We start from the raw sequence: 19,467 nt of genomic DNA, 5'->3' as shown, positions 1-19,467 counted from the left end.
AGTGCCTAAATTCCACATTATCTGTTAGCATGTTAGTCTGGAAGAGTTGCGTGTTAATATTAAGGTGGGGCTTGGCTCTATTGGTCCCCTGATAGAATAAAGATGCTATTTGTATGGTGCTGTTTATCTGGCTATGAGAGAAACTCAGTTTAGTTTCCTTATATCCCTCCTTGGAGATAGTTCAGATGCACATGACACATGCCAGTGGCTACAGCACCCAGAATTGCTTGAAATACCTGACTAAACTTTCCTGAAGTCAGCTGTAATTGGTATGGGCTCTTCCCAGGACTATAATGTGACTTCTGAGACAGCTGTCTAAGGTTGACAAATTCTAGGAGTGTCAAAAAAAAATTAAAAAAAAAAAAATCAAGGATTTGCCTTTGACAGAGTTTCCAGTGAATCTTGCCTGTCTGGTTTGACATCGCCACTCCCAGCTGTCTGCCCTGCCCTGTGCTGAAGGTCACTGCCTCTGTAGGTGAGGTGACAAAACAGTATTTGCCTGCACTGCAGCCACCCCTGCTCAGAGCACTGTAAATACTTTAAACTACCTCTGAAGGTGGGCTTATGTTGGGCTGGATCAGGTGCTTCAGGAGTAACACATACCAGACAATGTGGAATAGTAATACTGCAGGTTGACCCAGCAAGAATTGCTGGTGTGTATGTCAGCACTGTCAAAACCCTTTGTTAGGAAAGGGTAGCAAAACCTGACTCTTGTGGAGGATGTTCTTTCCCCTAAGAGTCCTTGCTTCAAAAGTGCCTGTCTGTCCGTCCTCCCAAAGTGACAGGAAAACTACTGAATTCTGATGCAAGAGTTTACAATGAGTCCTGTGTTACACAAGATTTAAGTAGATAGTTACTGACCTGAGGGGTTTGCAGTCTTAAAAATGAAAACAAAATGCAGTTCTAGCTTTGTATTGTTGTGGGAATGATGCTTCATTTTTATTTGACCAGGATAATTAGTCTGTCTAAAAATTCTGTCTTAGATTTAGGCAAAACACAAAGTATTTAACCTGTACAGAAGAAGATGCAAATACCTGGTCTTATATCCCATCTAAGGCTGATCCACTCCCTTGGGCTTCAACGTGGGTCCCCCAGCTTTTGCTTCATCAGCAACAACAAAACTTTGAGCTCCTTGTGCAGTTAGGCAGCCTCAGTCCTGTGAACCCTGCCCTGTGCGCAACAGTAGTAAAGCAGCAGTTTACAGCCTGAAGCAGCTTATTTAATTTCCTGGATTTGTTTCTGTGGGTTCATCCCAAGAAATCCAGAAATGCACCCAACCCAGTACCTGAAATAGAACTTAGTCATACGTGGAAGACTCTCTTCAGTCATACACACGCATGCTGACTCTTTCGCTGCACTAATGGACATTTTTGTGGCTGCTGAGCTTTCTGCGTGTAATTGGCCATTTTAATGGCAGCCCAATCACTTTCCCCTTGAAAAGCCATTCCCACTGTAGCCCTCTTGTCCCTCTTACATGGGAGGTCACTGAGACACGAGCTGTCTCAGTCAGCTGTCTGCAGGCAGCAAACCTAGCTGAATCTGTTGTGAAAGAGGAATGTTGTGTGACCTTTAACTGGGCACAGTTACCTAGTAAAGGTGTATTGGGTACTTTCCTTCTATCTTTGTAGCATGCCATGAGGGCACAAGAAGATTATCTTTTATTCTCAAAATGTTTTGTATGTGAACTATCAAAAGTAGGTTCCTCCCCAACAAGAACTCAAAGTAATGGTAACAAATGAAGTTGAACTCAAATTAGCTTACAAAGGGAGGTCTCAGTTAAGCTTCATTAACTTGCAATGGCTGTAGTTTGTGAACGTGCACATTGTCTTAACTGCTGTAACAAGTGTGAAATGTAGGCTGAATATTTCTAAAGGGAATGTAAGTGTTGCTCATAATAAAGGAAAATTGATTTGAAGGTTATATTGTACGCTTTCATAAGCCTTCAATTAGAAAAGCACATGAACTTTCACACATTCTGAGTTATATTGATATAATCAAGAGGGCAACGTTTCCTTTAAGAAACCTTCTCAAACAGTATGCATATACTAAATATTACAGCCTTATGCTAGTGATGAGAAACAACAAATATAACTGGAAGCTGTTTGGAAGCAAAATGTAGTTCAGTCTGTCCTTATGGGTTAAGTGGAGAGTAGCCAAAAAGCAAATAAAAGCAAGTCTGACTTATAACTTTTAAGAACCAATTTTAAAAGTTCTTGCGCCAGAGCCAAGAAATCAGCTAGCACTGGCCACATCTTGCTTTGTTCCCTGTTATCACATTGTGCATGTCTTGAGTGCTCTTTTGTGCTGCAGTGATGTTCTTACGTACCAGAAATAACTGCATGTCACAGGGGCCACAGCTTACTCTATGCTACTTGAAGAGGACATATAAAGACAACTTTTCTCAAGCAGTGCTTCAAAAGCCTGTTTGTTTTTGCTTTTTTTTTCCCCCTGGGTTCTAACAATATCTGTGTACTTATAGCTAAAACTGCTTTTAGCATCATTCCAAATTGAGTGGGTACAGAAAAATGTGCAGCATGGAGAAAAGTCTCTCTCAGGCCAGAGTGACACTTCAGGTCTTGGTGCTGTCACAGATCAGCAGAAAAAACCAAAGCTATCTTGGTAGAGTGTATCATTAATCTGGACACCTGTGAACTTCTGTGTTGTGGCTAATTACAGCTATAGTTTAGGACTCTTAGCTTGTGGTCTGTCCACCTGGGTCTTCCACCTGAACCTGGTTTGAGATATTAAGAGTGATTAGAGCTCTTTGCCAGTATGCTACTTTCCTTTCTTGAGAGCTGTGATACATAAGTGTTAGCAGGTGTAAATCCATGAGCAATGCCAGATCTACAGCAGGTACAGATGTGAACTGATTTTTTCTGTTGTTATTTTACTTACAAATTGGAGATTTCAGGAGGGCAGGCATGTCCTTGTGGCCCCTTACTAAGCCAAGGAGGGCACTTGCCCGTGGACCTGATAGAGTAAACCTGGTGGATGAGGCTTAGAGCCTCTGGCAGCAGCAGCCTTAGGACAAGTGTGAGCTGCATGGCTTGACAACTCAAGAACAGCATGTAAAGAGAAGCAAGCCCTTACATCACCATTGTTACAGCAGCAAGGATTTTGTCCTTGCTGAGAGATGCACACAGCTCACATCTTGTTCACTGACACTTCTGCTGAAAAATAGGAGGCATACAGAAGGTAACAGTCATCACTGTTATTGATGATGATTAAGAAGCTAATGTATTTAAGATATTACTAGTCCAACCCAAGTCGTTGTTTGTTTTAGTTAACCTTCCTGTCCCTTTTCTTGCAGAGTTGGCCCCTTTGTCCCTTCTTGTCTGACAGAATATGTACTCAAAAGCTAGCCTTGAACATACTGGTATGTAGGAGCCCCTCTGGATGCAACTCAGCAACTCATCCTGTGCGTTTGAGTGGCAGTCATGAGAGTGTAGGGGCAGGACATAACGTGAGACTGATCTGCCTAACCAGACATCCTCCATTTGCTGTCTTATTTCCTTGCCATATGTGTCAAGTTAGTGACTTGCTGAGAAGCTGGATGTAGTTTCCTCTGTATTTTTCCAGCCATACATTAGTTACAGCCAGAAGAGTGTGTGCAGCAAGTCAGTGTCCTACTTCACTTCTCATTTGGGAGACCTACCTGTCTGCCAAAGACTCGCTCTGCAATTCTCCCTGCAGGGAAATTAGAAGCAGGTATGTTTTCAGTTCAATTTTTCCTTAGTGTCTGAAAAAAAAAGAGCAAAATCAAGCAGCACATAGCTGATTTTCTCTGTTTTAATATACAAAATAAGCATTTTTAATGTCTTTTTAAACGGTGAGAAAATCATTCCCAGGCCTTCAGAAGACACTTGTAAATCATCAAGTCCAAATTCCACAAAGAGGAAACACAATCTCTTCCATTAGCCTTAGCAGCTGTTTCACCAACTTCCCCTTAAGTATTGACCAGATGCACTTGGCGGTTTTCCTTCGATCCTACTGTATATTTTCTGTCCAACCTTTGTGAATGACAGAGGCTTAATAAGACAAAGTATGTTCAGTGCTGTAGAGTTAGGTGTAGTAGTAACAGGAAATCACAGTCAGGTCCCAGCCGGACTTGAAAGAGGGTGCAGCTTCACAGTAACTGATTTTCCGTGTTGATGAATGAGTGATAACCAATCCCTTGTTTTCCTTGCAGTGGGTGGAAGAAGTTCTGTTGAGCTGCTGAGAATTGTATTCAGTGTTCCCCAGCCAGCATGGAAATTCCTAGAAGAAACTAAAAGAACGATGTCTTGTCTTGTCCCCAAGGTTAAAATACCATTTAAAAAACAGGCGAATATGCAACTTAGCTCCCTGCTGTGCACGTACATGTGGAAGGAGTGGAAACTTCAAACCACTGGTACAAAGTTCACAAACTTGCTGATGTGTCTCAATAACAGTAAGTCCTAAGCATATTCTGAAGTGATCTTGCTGATCCTGTTGTTTGTGCTTTTCGTGGGGAAGATGCATGTTTCCTTGTGACCAAAGCTGGGTGTCCCTTATGGGTGAGGTAATTTCTTCTGAGGACTGGTGATTCTCCGGAGACCTTTCAGTCGACTGAGCAATTCCGTAATGAAGTCCTACAATGAGAATTGTAGGAAGAAGGATGTTGTGTTAATTCCATTGCTCACCAACCCATAGGATACTATGCCTTTTTGCATTATTCCCACATTCCTGTTCATGTTGAGCAGAAACTAGGATTTCTCCATGCATGGAGAAAATGTATCTTTCAGCTTAGGAAAGGGAGACCTTTCGATAGATAAAGAGGGGTCTAAAAGTCCCTCTTTTCTCTACCTCCCCTTGATCCCTCTGGAGTAGCCATGTTTACCTTATATGCAGCAGCTAGCCTGCTGTCTTCATCCCTGATGCCTGTTTGTTTTACCTTGGAATGACCTCAAGATGGTGTTGTCTCTTTTAGGCTCTTCTGCTTCCTGTTGCCACCATAACCTCCTGCCCACTTCTGCTGCCCTCCCCATGTAGGGCAAAGCAAGCCGTCCCTCTTGTTTCCTTGTTCAACCTGTAAAGCTCCATGTTGTGGACTGCAAACCACGCTGAAGCTGTGCCAATTCTAGAAGGAAGTGGCTGGCAGAGAAGGGGGTGGAACAGAACACATGTAGGACTAATGATAACCTGGAGCAGGGGTTGAGGACTGGAAGACCAGATAGATGAGCAGCTAATGGAGATAAACCTCAACTGCTTTGCTGACACAGCCAAGGACTATGAACCAAACTGGACCATCTGGTTATTCCAAGCAGAAGTCAAAGTGACTAGTGCAAACTTTACCATCTTCATGGCAAGTAACATCACTGTAAAGGACTGTGCAGCTTTTCTTCACCCAAAGGGGACAGCTACATATCATTGTAATTAGGCAAGGTCACCAGAGGTATTGCAACTTGCTATATTTTGTACTCTTTGAAAGCCCAGCTTCCTCACTCTAGTGATCAGAGTTTGTCTGCCACAGCATGCTCTGGAGGTAAATGCCTAGGATTGTACCTTTGTATTCAGTCCCTTCAGGAGAAACCAGTTTGTTTCCTGTGTCTACTTTCTGGGAATAGGCTGCTGTGATCTTTCAAGGGGACTGGATTCAAGATTACAAGGGTGAAAGTATATACTTTTGCCACTGAGGCAGCAATATCCAGTTGTAGTTACCAAGAAGCATACTCTCAGCAAGACGCTTTCACGGTTGCCGAATCATTAGAGCAAACTATTTTCAGTTATCTCTCTGGGAAAGTGGAGTTCTTGCCCAAGATCTGAAGCTTAGACACACTGAAAACCATTTCCCTATTGCCAGCCTTGTCTGCCAGACCCATGTTAGGAGACTATCCACGATGCTCGTTAGTTTAATTTTGATGGGAGTAATGCATCCATCTCTTTTTCTGCATGTTCATCACTGTACAGCTACATATAAAGGCTGGACAAGACATTTAGTAACACCTGAGCACAATATTCATGTGCAAAGCACATGACTGAAGCAGGAGTAGCGGACCTTATTTTGCACACAGCAGTGTGCAGCAAAGGTAATTGCCGTGTGATGCACACGTTACTCTGCAGAGTACTAGGCTGTGCTCCTTTGAATGCTGTGAATTCTTTAACTCCCTAACTCAAACCAGGACCTGTAAAGATCATGAGGTGGGAGTGAAGCATGTGTTAAACTGACCTAAGGGGCCACTGCTAAACAATTACCTGCCCAGTCCAATCTCAGGGCCATCCTACATTCTTGTCATTCATACACTAGAGTGTTTTAAGCTAAAAATGCATGTAATTAATGGCATGCAAGATGCTTTTATGAACTGTATATACCTTTTCCACACTGAGAACCAAGTAGCAACTGAGCCTGGTCACCTCAGGATGTCAAAATATGGAATGAACTTTGGCTGCACGGCTAAATCATTCATCTGCTCCACTGCTCAACCTTCAGCTCAGCTATGTAGAGCTGAACATATTTTTATAACATATCAGAACAAACGTACTAATACCTCCCATTGGAAAGTAAATATGCAGTATCATGTTAGGCAAAGTAACATCCTGGCTATTCAGCCAAGTAGCAACAAACATACTCTTAGAGCACAGCGTAATATATACATTGACGGTGCTTCACTCACCTCTGTCGGGTTAGAGCATTCATGGAGGATTTCCTAAAAGACATGAAGGAGTCATTTTAGAGTTTTATAAATTGACCCTTCCCTCAAGCTACAAAAAGGACATACAATCTTACTGTACTTGACAGGCTAAAAGGCACAGGGGAGCAGCATGTAACACAGGATGCATGTGTTCTGCAGCCCATACACCACTGCTATATTGTATTATGACAGCAGTCCCTAACTGAAAGCCACCAAGTCCCTCTATCTAACCTGTAGTTTTAGCTTCTGTTCTTCATTAGGGACCTCCAGGAGATCTTCAAGATCAATTTCAGGTCCACGAACTTGTGCCTCTGTTTTCTCTCTCAGCTAAAAAGAAAAAAAATACACCGTTAATAAACCTTTAAGATTTTAAGAACTCTAGAGGCCATTTTGGGAGAACTGAGCGGCTGAGAAGTAGCTAGTTATGATAGAACTGTGCTGCAAAGTTGAGGTCAAGAAATAAATCATCTCAAAATAAGGAGGTTCTTGCAAAGAGGGCATGTATTCCACAGCCCCTCTGTGGTGTCTGCTACAGCCACACGTCTTAATTCATCATCTGCTCCCATCTCAACCCTTGATGGCTGCTCAGGGATCATGGGCCATGATGGGAACCAAGGGGTGTTCCACCTCTTCAAGAATATTCAACATCAATTGCCAACTGCAATGCGATGTAACCCAGCTTGGGACAACCCACTTCTATGAAGCGTATGCACAGGTGTTCACCAAACAGAAGTCCGGCAGGCTTAATGTTAAAGAGGCACTACTAATACAAGGAGACTTTAAGCTTTTTAGCCACGTACATCTGTGAGAATTAAGGTTGTGTTTTTGCAGTGGAAAATTCCACTAACCTTGCATATTCAAAAGTGATTGTACAGGCATAATAACAGTGGCATAACAGTGGGGAGCACGTTAAGCAGATAAGGGGACAGTGGAAGGTCCCACTGTCCCAAAATAAGGGGGATAGCTAAGAAAAACAAGACAAGCAGTGTGAAATCAGTAAAAACAAAGTAATCATGGTTCTAAGGCTGGTCAAATGAAATTGTACATATATAGTATAGTAACAAGCGTCGAGTAGGTTGTGAACATGTAGTACTCAGCCAACAAGGAAACAGGGGAGGAATCAAGCATTGGGTAATAGGGAATAAAAGGTTATAATAAACTTTTGCCACCCACTCCTGCTTGCAGGACGCCCGCCATTGCAATCGCGAATAGAATGCTGCATCACTAAGATCCTCGCCTGAGCCTATGTTATTGGCTACAAATTGTGTCTCACACATTCACATGGTTGGTATTTATACTAAGGATTTCTGCAGTCATAAAGAAACAACGATGCTTTTGAAAAGCTCAACTATTTTGTCAGCTTTCTCTAATAGCAATGAGGGATATACTATAGTCTCCTTTAATATAAGAGAGACCCCCCCCACACAAGCTTTGGTGATCAGAGTAATAGACTCATTATGTTAGTTGGAAACCTTTGTATACTTGGACACAGACATGTTTTAGGTCCATATGCTTCCAAAGGACTGTTAAGGATGGCAGGCTTTGTTTTCCAATGTATTTGCAAGATGAACCTTTAACAACGTGATACCAGTGATATTTTAACAGTAATCAGCAGAATAAGGATAATGAGTAATCAGCACAGCACCTAATTGCTGGATAGCATTTACAGATGTGTATGTAAAACATTAAACAATAAAGGCGGTACTTACGGAAAAAAAGAAACTATTTCTGATCAGTCTCTGATACCATGCCATAGAGGAAGTAGAAAAGCAGTAGGTGTTCAGCTTTGTTACACAGCTGATTTGACAACTAGTAATAAAAGTTGCACTTGCTGTACTGTGACCCATAACAACATTTCTTCTCAGAATAGTTTTCATGTGACTACTAGGTCTTGATCCAGCCTGACTTTGGCTAAAGAAATAAATGGATCAGGAGGGCAACGTAGGATAAGGACTCCCTATGGCTTTCCAGTTCAAGTAGGGACTATGGCTTTCCAGTTCAAGTAGGGACTGTGTGCCTACTTCCAAGCACAGAGAGTGGTCTCGAAAACCCAAATTGTCTCCTGAGTCTTAATTTTGTTGTGAAAAGCCTCATGGCAGCAAATAGCATAGCATTCAGATTATCTGTATCGGGAGATGACGTTTGAACCTTGCTGGCATTTGAACCTGCAGTGCTGTTCATTCCAACTCTGTCACACGGGTTTCTGGAAGACTCTGAGGAATATTGCCCTCACTGCCAAGGGCAGGTGGAGCAGAGGACAAGAAGGTGATGTAATGGAAGGCAGTGGATCCAGAGAAGCCCAGCAGGGCTAGCAGAGCTAACCAAATTGTCTTGCCACAGTGCACAAAGCAGGGCAGGAGGATCTGTTTTACACCTGGATGCTTACAAGTCATATATTGTGGCACATTTATTTATTTGAAAAGATACCACGCAAATTTCTGTGGTACCCTATTAACAGTCTCTGACGTGGAACAGCATCACATGCAGTTCCTGGCAGGAATCTCTTCAGTTGCCCCAGTACATCAGGAAGTCAATAAAACTATTGTGCTGGAGAGGTGCTAGCAAAGGCAATCTCCTGGCAATCTGTTCCCGTAAGGGCATGGCTGCATTTCTTGCTTGTGCCTGCAGGGATTTTGTAAGGAAAAAATACCTCCTTTGGGTAGCTGCTCCGATGACAGCAAACAGCTCCCAGTTAGTCGATTCATAGAAAACCACACATAATAAGCTAATCTGACTTGTTTTTCTGACACCTTTACAGGCATATATCTGTAGACAGACAAGTGAGAGTATCCCACAAGGAGTCGCATCTTGGGCTATGTTACTGGTGGCACCAAGAAGTGCTTTTCATCTATCTCAAAAAAGCTTCTCTGAACCAATACTTTGAACCTGCAATAATTCCCCAAAGGGCAAGAGGTCCTGTTGCTTGAAGCACCAACCATTCTCCTTCATCTCTTCAGAGCTACCTTACCTCTTCTGCTTGCTTAGTCCTTCAAGTTGTGAGCATCCACTCCTATCTCTTAAACCTCCACTGCTGAAGTCCTCCTCAGTAGGACTCTGAATTCTCTCCTTTTGCTGGCTCCATAAATGAAGATATCATAAATATACACATATTTTAAGCTGGAAATGGGGTCCTCTCCCATCCCCTCCTTCAGGCATTGCCTGTCAGGAAGCGATGTTTTAAGTAAAATTTGTCTCTTCTCAGGGCACAGTGGTGTTTTGGTGTGGCTACCAATTCAGTGGCACCATTTCCCCTTGGGGAACATGGACAAATACAATCTGCAGGTTTCCTCATAGCAGCCTTGAACTGCTTGTCCTTAACTTTACAGTGGCGTTACATGGGGACAGTAAAAATAAAGAAAACAAAAGCAGTTAGGTGTTTAACACCATCTCAAGTGACAGGATGAAATACAGTAAATGGCTCTAGTCCTTGTAAAGCTACATAAAACAAAATGGAAAAAGCAGGTACGTTTGTGACACAAGGAGGCTGGACAGAGCACATTGCCAGACAGGCATCCAGACCTAGCTGCCTACATACCTGAATCTCCAGAGACTGCCAGGGTCTAGCCTGCCTCCAAAATGGCTGTGGACAGCACATACACCATATAATCAGGCCTCAGATACAGCTGAGCACTTACTACTGTAATTTTATAAAATAAAGAAAACAACTGGAAATTCAGAATTATTAAGCTGTGAAGAGATTACAGCAGTTTACCCTTAGTCATTTTTACTAATCAAGTTATAAACTTGTTCAGGAAGTCTAAAAATGCTACTTAACAGAGCAGGAACAATATTGTATTCATTTTCAGAGCCATGCATTTGCAACCAAAGGAAGGATCTCTTTCTCTGTATTTGTTTTCTCCTGCGTGCTCTTTGCATATGACAAACTAAAACAGAAGGTAACTATTTTTGTCTCCCAACTCAGCATGAGAACCCAGTATGTTCCCACAAATATCAAACAGGAAATAATCACACAGAAAATGATGATAATAAACAACAAAAATACCAAAACCAGCAACAACAATAATAAAAAGCCTCAGAGGGAGTTCCTGAAGTTCCTCTGTTCAGGTGAGGAGCTGACACTGTTCTGTGGTGCTCAGACATGGACAATCATCCTGGAGCCCTCTCAAAATAGACAGAAATTTCTCTGTGCCATCATGACAACACAAAAATCGCCTTTCCTGGGCTGTTCTAGCATGTCCACTTCCACTGTTGATTGCAGTTTAAAACTGGTGATGCTCAGAGTAAAAGTCTCCAAGTAATCATTGGCTCTTTTGTCCTCTAATCTCAAAAATGTGTTTAACACTGTGCTGGGGTGTGAATACAGAAAACAGGACAGAAAAGGCTTGACAGTTAATATAGTTAATTCCCACACAGAACATGAATAACCTATTTTACACAACTTGTTAAACCCACCTATATTTTCTATTGAAGACATTTACGATCTACTGGGTTGTGAGTTAAGAAAGGTATTTTCTCTTACTGTATCAGCTGTTACCCTGCAGATTAGAGCAAAAACACTAAATCTCAACCTATTTAAATAGGTTTGAGTCCCTGAGGTGCAATGTAAGCAAATCCTTTCACCTTTTCTTTACTACACTCTAAAGGAATTATCATCTCAAAAGTGGAAAAGCACTATCACCTCTGAAAGCTCCCAGTGTAGGTGCCATCCATCTAAGCACAAAATAGGAATAGAAGTGATAGTAATGGGTTAAAATTTCAGTGTACCCAGTCAGTGCTGAACTTGACTTACATATCACTCCTCTGTGAAAAAAATGCCACGTACCCCACAGCAGCTCAAAGTAAATACTTGTACCATTCAGGTGCTGTACCTAGACACTCCTACTAAACCTTTCCTAGTTTGACTGCTCTCAGATATGCAGGAAGGATTTGGGACTTACTGTTCCTCTAGTTAAGGAAAATGCAGGGAGGAAGACAGCTCTAGGGATCTGTGAAGGTGTAAGGTCTCTATACACATCATCTGAGCATGTGTTTTGTCTTTCTTCCACTGCTGCCAGTAGAATGTTCATGGTCTGGGACCAAAAGGGACGAAAATACACTGAATACCTCTAATCCAGCTAGTACTGCTTGCAGCAAAGCCACTGACCACGTGGAGCTCAGCAGCATGCGGCTCGGTACACCTCTCCAAATTTCACTTCTTGTGCTGGGCAATAGCTATCCTCCCAGCAGGTGTAATACCAGGCAGTTCATAGCTAGCTGGATTATATCAGCACAAGCTTCTCTGACTGTGGACACACCATTCAAAGAGAGTACTGTTGCAGGTGGCAATAGGATACCTGACAAAGATGGAAGACAAGGATCTATTTCCAGTAAGGCAGAGGAAGCTCTGCCCCAGCACACAGAGCCCTTGTCCCATTCATCTAATGAGCAAGGGGCTGATTTGCCCCAGCGACTCACCGGGTACTGGTACAGCTCCTGCAGCTGGGCATCAACCCATTCCTCCAAGTCTAGCCAGCGCTGGAGGTCCTTGCGGTTGTACTTTATGGTTAGCTTGCCCAGTTTCCTGTGTGATGATTCCTCCCCAGGTTTCTCCGGAGTCTGGAAAGTCACCCGGGGCAGTGTGCTGGAGTTGCTGGCCATCCTCACTGCTTCTTCCTCCTCCTCCTCCTCTCCACCTGCAGGAACTCACCTTCCCGTGGGCCGCTCTCCTCTGTCTCTTAACCAGTATCTCCCTGCAGCTCGTGGCTCAGGGCACAAGCTCCTCGCTGACGCCGAAGGCAGGCAGCATCAGCAATACCAGGGAGCGCAGCGGGGGACAGCAAGCAGCCGGGGCAGCGGCCGGGCGCTGCAGGCAGAATTACTGGAGCAGGCTCTTGGGTTTCACAACCGGCGCTGCTGACGAGCAGGGAGGGAGGGGAGAGGGGTTGTTGTAATAACATCTGCTGTTAAAAGAAGCCAAGCGAAGCAGGGAACTGATAAACAAGGTTTGTTAATATTTAACGCAAGCCAGCTCCAAGATGTGGCGGGAGGTGGGGAAGAAGGAGGTTTTAAATTACTTTTCCTACAGGTGTAACTGATGTGCATGTGCAAATCCGGAGGGCTGATCCATACATCATTCATTAAATCCTGCGGAGTTTGAGCTCCACTAGCCACTGTGAACTTCTGTCACCTGCAGCTACGGGGTTTAGTTCCCACTGAAATGGCATAGCTGCCATGGTAGGGCTATAGGACTAGACCTAACACAGGTAAAGAGAACCAGTCTGGGGTCAGGTGGCCATATCTACTCTTTTACAATGATGGGAATGGTGGGTCAATGTTGTTGCAAGCCAACCTCTGTCTCAGCAGCCCCATTTTACATTGTTCCGAATTCTGTAAATTCAGTCCAGCTTTCTCAAAAATCTTTTTGTAGAAATCTTGGTGACCTGACCATCTGAGCAAGGCACTTCAGAGAGAAAACAAAATCTGTGCTCTTAAAAAAAAATGTACAGGATGTGCTGTGATGGCATAACTATCGAGGGATAAAGAGTTACCTGCTTCTCACAGGAAGGTATTTATGGTAAACAGGATAATGCTGAAACATCATAAACTGTTACAATATTTATCATTGATTAGTTTACAGTCTCTTTCTTACTGGAATATGGGTTAAAGGTCTGCAACATTATTCCCCCGTCCAATGTTAGAGGGACACGTGAGCAGCGCTGATCAGAGGGGCAGAAATCAGATGAGACGTGTTTATGGAGTGCCAGGGCAGCAGGAAACCCGTCCCTGCTTCCGATGCTATATCACACCCATCTATCCATCTGTCCCCAGAGCCTTCCCATGACCTGCACTGGGTGCTGCCCTGTCACACAGATGAACCCACCAAGATTTTCTGCCGTGAAGCAGATCAGCAGCTTCAGTCCCATGGTTTGTGTGGAAATAGTAAGTAAGGTGGAGACTGGCTTTCTCTGGAAGTCAGATCCAGGCCCCCTGCCAAAGCCACATCGCTGTGCCCAGAGGTGGTGGCACAGCCAGCCAGCAGCAACTCCTCCACAGGCTGGTAGAAAAATAAGCAGGGATGTTCCAGCCCTTCTTCTCAACTTGAGTTTGGGGGAAATTAAAAAAAAAAAAAAAAGAAAAAGTCTTTTTTGACAGATAGTTCCACAAAGTGTTTATCCTGAAGCTTGCTCCAGCCCCATTAAAGGGAAGGACAAAGTACTAAAGTATACCTAAAACTGGTATCATGTCACCTGCTTTTCAGACAGACTGAAGCTTCTATTCAGAAGCCAGCTGTCAGCTAATTAATTTGCTAAGTTTGCCCCATTTTTCCTCACTGCTTGACTGTATTCACCGCCTAGTCTCACTCCTAAAGCTGTCTTACAGCAAAATTTTCCAGAAAAATCCATACTACGAGAGGGTGGGAGCATACTCCCTGAGGAGAGATTCTTAACAGTTAAAAATCTTGCAAAACCCATGAATATCTTATAATGTGTTTACAACTGTTGACTTTTCAAAGGTTAATAGGCAATCCAAAGATGGAGTAAATCTGGACCAAAGGACACACTTTGCCAGGTATTAAATTGTCTCCCAACAGAAGTGCTCTATCTTGGTGTTCAAAGTCTGACTTTTTTTTTCAAATGGGGTAAAACAACCTACATTTTCCTTGGTCCCACTGCCACGAACGCTGACAGATTTTCCTGCAGAACTCCAGGCAGGCTGGTGTTAAGACCAGAGAAAGCAATCCATCCAAAAATTTGCAGTGGCTGAAGCTGGCAGGGAAGTTGTACCCTTCCTCCATCGCACATGCTGACCCCGATGCTCTTCCTTAGGCCAGGTGACCTCTGCATGGAAGATGGAGCTTGCCCTGTTAATCCTCTGTCAGCTGAGCTGAGTTTATGAAGCATGGGATGGGTGTGAGGAGGAGGGGCATGCACCCTGCCCTAATGGCAGCTGCCTGCTCTTCAAGCAGATGGAGCCTCTCTTGACTGGTAACCCCCCTTGAGCATGAGTAATGGACTGAGATACCACACCTGAGAATGTCCACAGGCAGGCTTACCCCACTGCCTGTGCTTTACCAGCAAAGCCACGAGAAGCCCCTGGTGCCCTCGTGCTGCTCGAGCGGTGTCACCACACAGGGGAGCAAGTTGGTCACAGGGGAATGCCAGAGGCCCTTAGGAGGGCTGCACGCCAAAGCGAGCTGCACTACAGGATGTTTATTATCCTGCTCTGGGTTGTAAGCGCTTAGTCATGAATTCTTTGTAGCAAGAAGGTGGCGATGCAAAAATAAATGTTTACAGATGAAGTAGGCCTCCTCCTGCCACAAGCTGTTCTAATCAATCATTAAAGCAGGAGGAAGAAGCAAAAAGGCAACGTGTAAAATCACCCCGTGAGGGCACGGTAGAGGTTCCTGTGGGCCTCGTGCAGGGTGGGCAACATTGCCCCTGGGGAGGAAGGCAGCATCTCCCATGGGTGCACCAGCCGCCTGCCCTAGGAGGGAGCTTTTGCCTCTGAGAGGAGCGGGGTGGTATTCAATACCACAAAAGGTGGGCTTTTGCAACGATCTACGGCCCCAGCCGAAGAGGGCCACCAAGCTGAACGCTTGTGTCATGGTGCCAAACAGCTGAGGCACCGGAGCAAATGAGTGCAAGAGATGGATCCAGTTACGCTCCTCCTGGAGCTCACACTCTCCACCCCACACCTGTGACCAAAGCCGGTGTTCCTCTTTCACTCCAAGCCGACAGCAGCTACGCACCCTCAATAATTCAGCAGGGACCCAGCTCCTCTTTCTAGAGAGCTGGATGGCCTCTTACCCTCGTGTCTCAGCCCAGAGAGGAATTTTTTTCCTTCAAGACAGCCAGGAGCCACTCCCCACCTGCTTTAGAAAATTATCACTTTCCCTGTGGTTACAAACATGGTAGTTAGCACAAATTAAGCCAGGAAAGGCAGCAGAGGTGACTGTACCGATGCTACATAGACACCACAAGGTAAGGATGTTCTTCATGCTCTTGTGGGCAGAAGCAGGCACTGAAGTAACTCTGTGGATCAGAAAACAGACAGGGCTGGAGGTCAGAAGAGCCCTGAGCCCTGTGGCAGCCCTGGTACCCCTGCGCCCCAGCTTCTGCCAGCCACTGCCCTCACCCTCTGGTGCTTCCTCTGCAGCACGGAAACTGAAAAAGCTGCCCCGTTGCCCCCGAGCTCTTGCTAGACAAGGAGACCGCTTTGTCCATTCCCAGCCCATGGAGAGCTGAGGAAGCAGCCGCGAGGCTCCAGCACACACAGCCCTCACCCGAGCAGCAGTGCTGGCTTCCACCTGCAGGTGGAGAGCCTTGGTGCTCCTCAGCGGTGGCCAAGCACTCCTCTCCCTGACAGGGCGGCCTTCCGCCAGGCAGTGAAAGGCCAGTGAGGAGAGGAATACTGAGGGACAAACAGCTCCCAGCTCTTGTATTTGACTGGGGAACCCCAAACTGGGGACTTGGCACTGGCTCAAGAAGCAGCCCTGTCCCAGCAGTAAAGGCAAGGGGCTAGGAGAGGCAGCCCTCAGCCCCCTCGGCCTTGGTAATGCAGTCAGAAGGGTAAGGGCTAAAGGCTCTTGTTAAAGGCAAGGTGAATTAAATGCCACTAACTGGGGGTCTTTGGAAAATCCATTCATGTTGGTTTTGGTTCTAAAAACATGTGTTTTGATCTCCATCCCCAAATGCAAGGGAGAGCAGAGGAGGCGCTGGCAGCTGGCCCGAAGGTGTCGAAGACCTGCAGCTTCCCAGGGGCTGTGGTGTCTGCAGGAAGGGAGGGAGAAGGAGCGGCCTGGGGAACACCACAGCCCATCAAGAACAGCTCAGGTCACCTCTGGGAACTTCAATGGGAAATGTTAAATTTTATCAGCTTCCTGCAAATTGAAGGCTCTTTGCTTCACAAAAGGAGCCATTTCCATAACTATCTCCCTATAGGAGCCTAGCGCAGACATGGCGAAAATGTAGATGCTTCCTCAGCGTAACTAGTCTAAGCACAATTTCCCCTTCTTCCTTTCCTAGTGCTCCTGTATTTAACAGCTTACCGTGACTAGCAACAATAAAATAAGAGGCACAGCGCCGGGCAGGACAACAGACAGGAACTTCTCCACGGAAACAGTCCTCCCTCCCCACAGCCGCCCTTGGTAAGGTGGGAAAGGCTCTGGTGAGGACTCAGCAGCCTGTCACCCTTTCCCTGGCTTGGTTCCTCAGGACGGGCGGTTAGTCATGGCCTGCTGAGATCCCTCCCCGTCTCCTTCCTTTGCCACAGCTTTGTGCCGTCACTTGCATCCGGGTCTCGCCCCTAAACCACACCAGGAGGTTTAACCCGAGGCAAATACAACAAAACAAGCAAGCAAGCAAACCTGTCTCCCGAGTGCTAGTTACACACGGAGCGGTTCTCAGATACAGCCGAGCAGAACGGAGCGGCTGTCAGGAAGTCACTGCAAGCTGTGGTGCCACTTGGCTGGGCAAAGGGGACCTGGAGCAAGTCTTCCTTGTTTTTTCTGCCTTTTTGGGACCCTTCCTTCCAGCAGCTGGGTGCCCACCTGCTGGTGGGTGCTGGGTCCCCACAGCGGTCACATCAAGGTAGGTGACGCAGGCTGCTACTCATTTTTTTTACAAGCCGTGCATGTCTAAGAGCTACAATTCTAGTCAAATATTAAGCCACTGTGTATTTTAACCCCCCCCCAGTAAGCTGCTGAGTAGCTATTATTGCAGGACTGAGAGCAGACACTTCTCAGCCCATAAAAGACAAACATTAACCATGACTCACTGTTTCAGGACCCCTTTAAAAACACTCCCAAGCCATAAAATCACACAACCTGCTTTCTCTTCACGCTAATATGAGTAACACACAGCTCAGCTGGAGTCATGGGAAATTATTTGTTTGCTAGACGAGGCCTGAGATGGGAGCTCTGGGTTAGGTGAGCAGGGGGCAGGCTACTGAGATGCAAGGAAAGATGCTGCAATGGAGAGCAGTTCCTAAGAGAAATCCTTGATCTTGGGACTAACCCCAATTAAAACATTAATTACTGAACCTCTCCAGAACAAACTGGCGTATTTAGAAATGCTGCTGGCACAGAGGTGCGATGCATCACTTCTACAGTGGAGGACAAAAACCATGATGTTTAAAAGTCAAATAAAGAAGCCAGACCCATCTGCCAAGATGAAGAAGTGGGTCAAATTTAAGAATATAAAGAATATAAAAAGTAAGGTCACATTTTTAGGAAATGGTCACAAGAATTTTAGCTGGAGGCTGATCAGCTGAAAATGGCAGAAAGAACAAGTCCAAGATCCACTGAAGATGTTCTGTTCATAAGATGGCTCTTCAGTGAACCTATGAAAGATACTAAAATGATCCTAAGATGTATTCAGCAATGGATTTCCATCAGAGAGACTGAAGATTAAATACTTGATAATGGTGATCCATTTTGAGCCTATGGCATACAATTTTGTAACACATTTAATAATAACAAAAAAAAAACAAAACTGGAAAACACACAGAAAAAAGACACTAAGATAACAAAGGGGGAATGGAGACTCTGCCATAAAAGAAGTGATTAAAAGATCATGGCTGGCTTCCACTAGCAAAATGAAGACTGAGTTAGGATATGATTTCGCTAAAGTAAATACACCTGAAGAAGATAATAGGAGAGAAGCTTTTGAAATTAAAGGACAACAGTGCACAAGAAAAATGAATATAAGGTATATAAAGTAAGTATAAATACCTTTATGGTGAGCAGCAGAAAAGCTTGCAGCATGACACTAGCACAGTCTTCTGATGGGAGCAAAAGGGCTTAAATCGCCTACTCTTAAGGTAAGGCTTGATTAGTTTATGAAGGGGCTCACTCTTCTGTAAACATTTAAAACAGGGGGAGGAGGGGTGCAAGGGAGGGCTTGAGTGCCTCAGGCTGTGCAGAATAAAAGACAACCTTGTCATTTATTTATTTATTTATTATTTCCCCAGCATCAGGGGTACCACAGACAGAAACAAGCAGCAGGAATTGAAATGCGGGACACCAGCAAGGTCCCCAAAACTGCAAAGGTAGCTGCTGCTCAAAGCACAGCCATTGCTCACCATCTCTTCTCAAAGATTTGCCAATCAATACCATCTCACATTTGCTTCTGCCTTTGAAGTGATGCAATATTTCATTAAAAATAATGTCCACGCAAATTACAAGCACCCTCTGCCCTCCTAAGCACTATGACGGAGGGCTAAGAAGACTTTACTCAGGGGTTTAGGAGTGCTTGCAGAGGGAGTGGTGACACTGATGTAGCTGGTGAACAGGGGAATTTGATCCTAGCTCTGCAAATAGAAGCAGGAAGGTAAAACACATACCCAAGTTACAGCAGGCAGCGTTTCTGTGCCTATTTGTGGCTGATCTGTGTGAGAGTGGGGAGCACTGGAACATGGCTCACCAGGGGGCTGAGCACCAAAAAGTCTCGCTGCAGTGGTGCAGGGGCTGCTGCCAGGCACACTGCCAAGGGTTTTCACCGAAGAGGAGTATTATGTCCCAAAAGCTGGGAATGAATGGTTTTGAGCATGAAATGCCTGACAGTGGGTGCAGGTTACGAGGCCAAGCCAGGGGGCTGACTCATTTGGGTCAGTGAGACCTGGGATCCCTGCCACCCCACCGGTGGCGATGCTGCGCTGCAAGGGCTGCCACCAGAGGACATGTGCTCACGGCTTTCAGCACAACCCGTTTGGGCTTTTGGGCCGGCTGAAGCGTAGGGATGGGGTGGGTGCCCTTGCACCTGTGCGAGCACGGAGTACCACTCTCGGATGCATAGGGCTGTGCTGGGTGCTCCCATGGGAGCCTTCGCTCCCCTTGCCAGCGGAGTGGGAAATGGTATCACCCTGCTCTCCTCCCCTT

At 45.2% G+C, this 19,467-nt stretch overlaps 1 protein-coding gene across 4 annotated transcripts; it reads right to left on the bottom strand.

The window, feature by feature from the left end:
* Window positions 1-1,657: 1,657 nt before the first annotated feature.
* On the bottom strand, window positions 1,658-19,348 carry PPP1R14D (protein phosphatase 1 regulatory inhibitor subunit 14D). 4 transcript variants are annotated; one of them, XM_080593468.1, is made up of 5 exons: window positions 18,322-19,348; window positions 12,066-12,550; window positions 6,882-6,977; window positions 6,633-6,665; window positions 1,658-4,610 (listed from the first exon to the last, which is right to left on the bottom strand). In XM_080593468.1, exons 2-5 carry the CDS (start codon window positions 12,246-12,248, stop codon window positions 4,530-4,532), a joined length of 393 nt encoding a protein of 130 aa, XP_080449594.1. In that variant the 5' UTR covers window positions 12,249-12,550; window positions 18,322-19,348; the 3' UTR covers window positions 1,658-4,529. The 4 variants fall into 4 exon arrangements, with proteins under 4 accessions (XP_080449594.1, XP_080449596.1, XP_080449595.1 ...); XM_080593470.1 differs by having other exon boundaries at window positions 12,066-12,503; XM_080593469.1 differs by having other exon boundaries at window positions 12,066-12,500.
* Window positions 19,349-19,467: the final 119 nt, after the last annotated feature.

The sequence above is a fragment of the Anser brachyrhynchus genome (genome assembly GCF_964034855.1).
Source record: "Anser brachyrhynchus genome assembly, chromosome: 5".
Classification (NCBI taxonomy): Eukaryota; Metazoa; Chordata; class Aves; order Anseriformes; family Anatidae; genus Anser; species Anser brachyrhynchus.
This window is presented reverse-complemented; position numbering and strand designations above follow the sequence as displayed.

Excerpts from the sequence above, each read along its gene's own strand:
- PPP1R14D (XM_080593468.1), bottom strand. The coding sequence starts at position 12,248 with ATGGCCAGCAACTCCAGCACACTGCCCCGGGTGACTTTCCAGACTCCG. Across the intron at positions 6,978-12,065 it reads AGGAGCTGTACCAGTACCCG|CTGAGAGAGAAAACAGAGGC; the intron begins GTGAGTCGCTGG and ends TTTTCTTTTTAG. Across the intron at positions 6,666-6,881 it reads AACAGAAGCTAAAACTACAG|GAAATCCTCCATGAATGCTC; the intron begins GTTAGATAGAGG and ends CATGTCTTTTAG.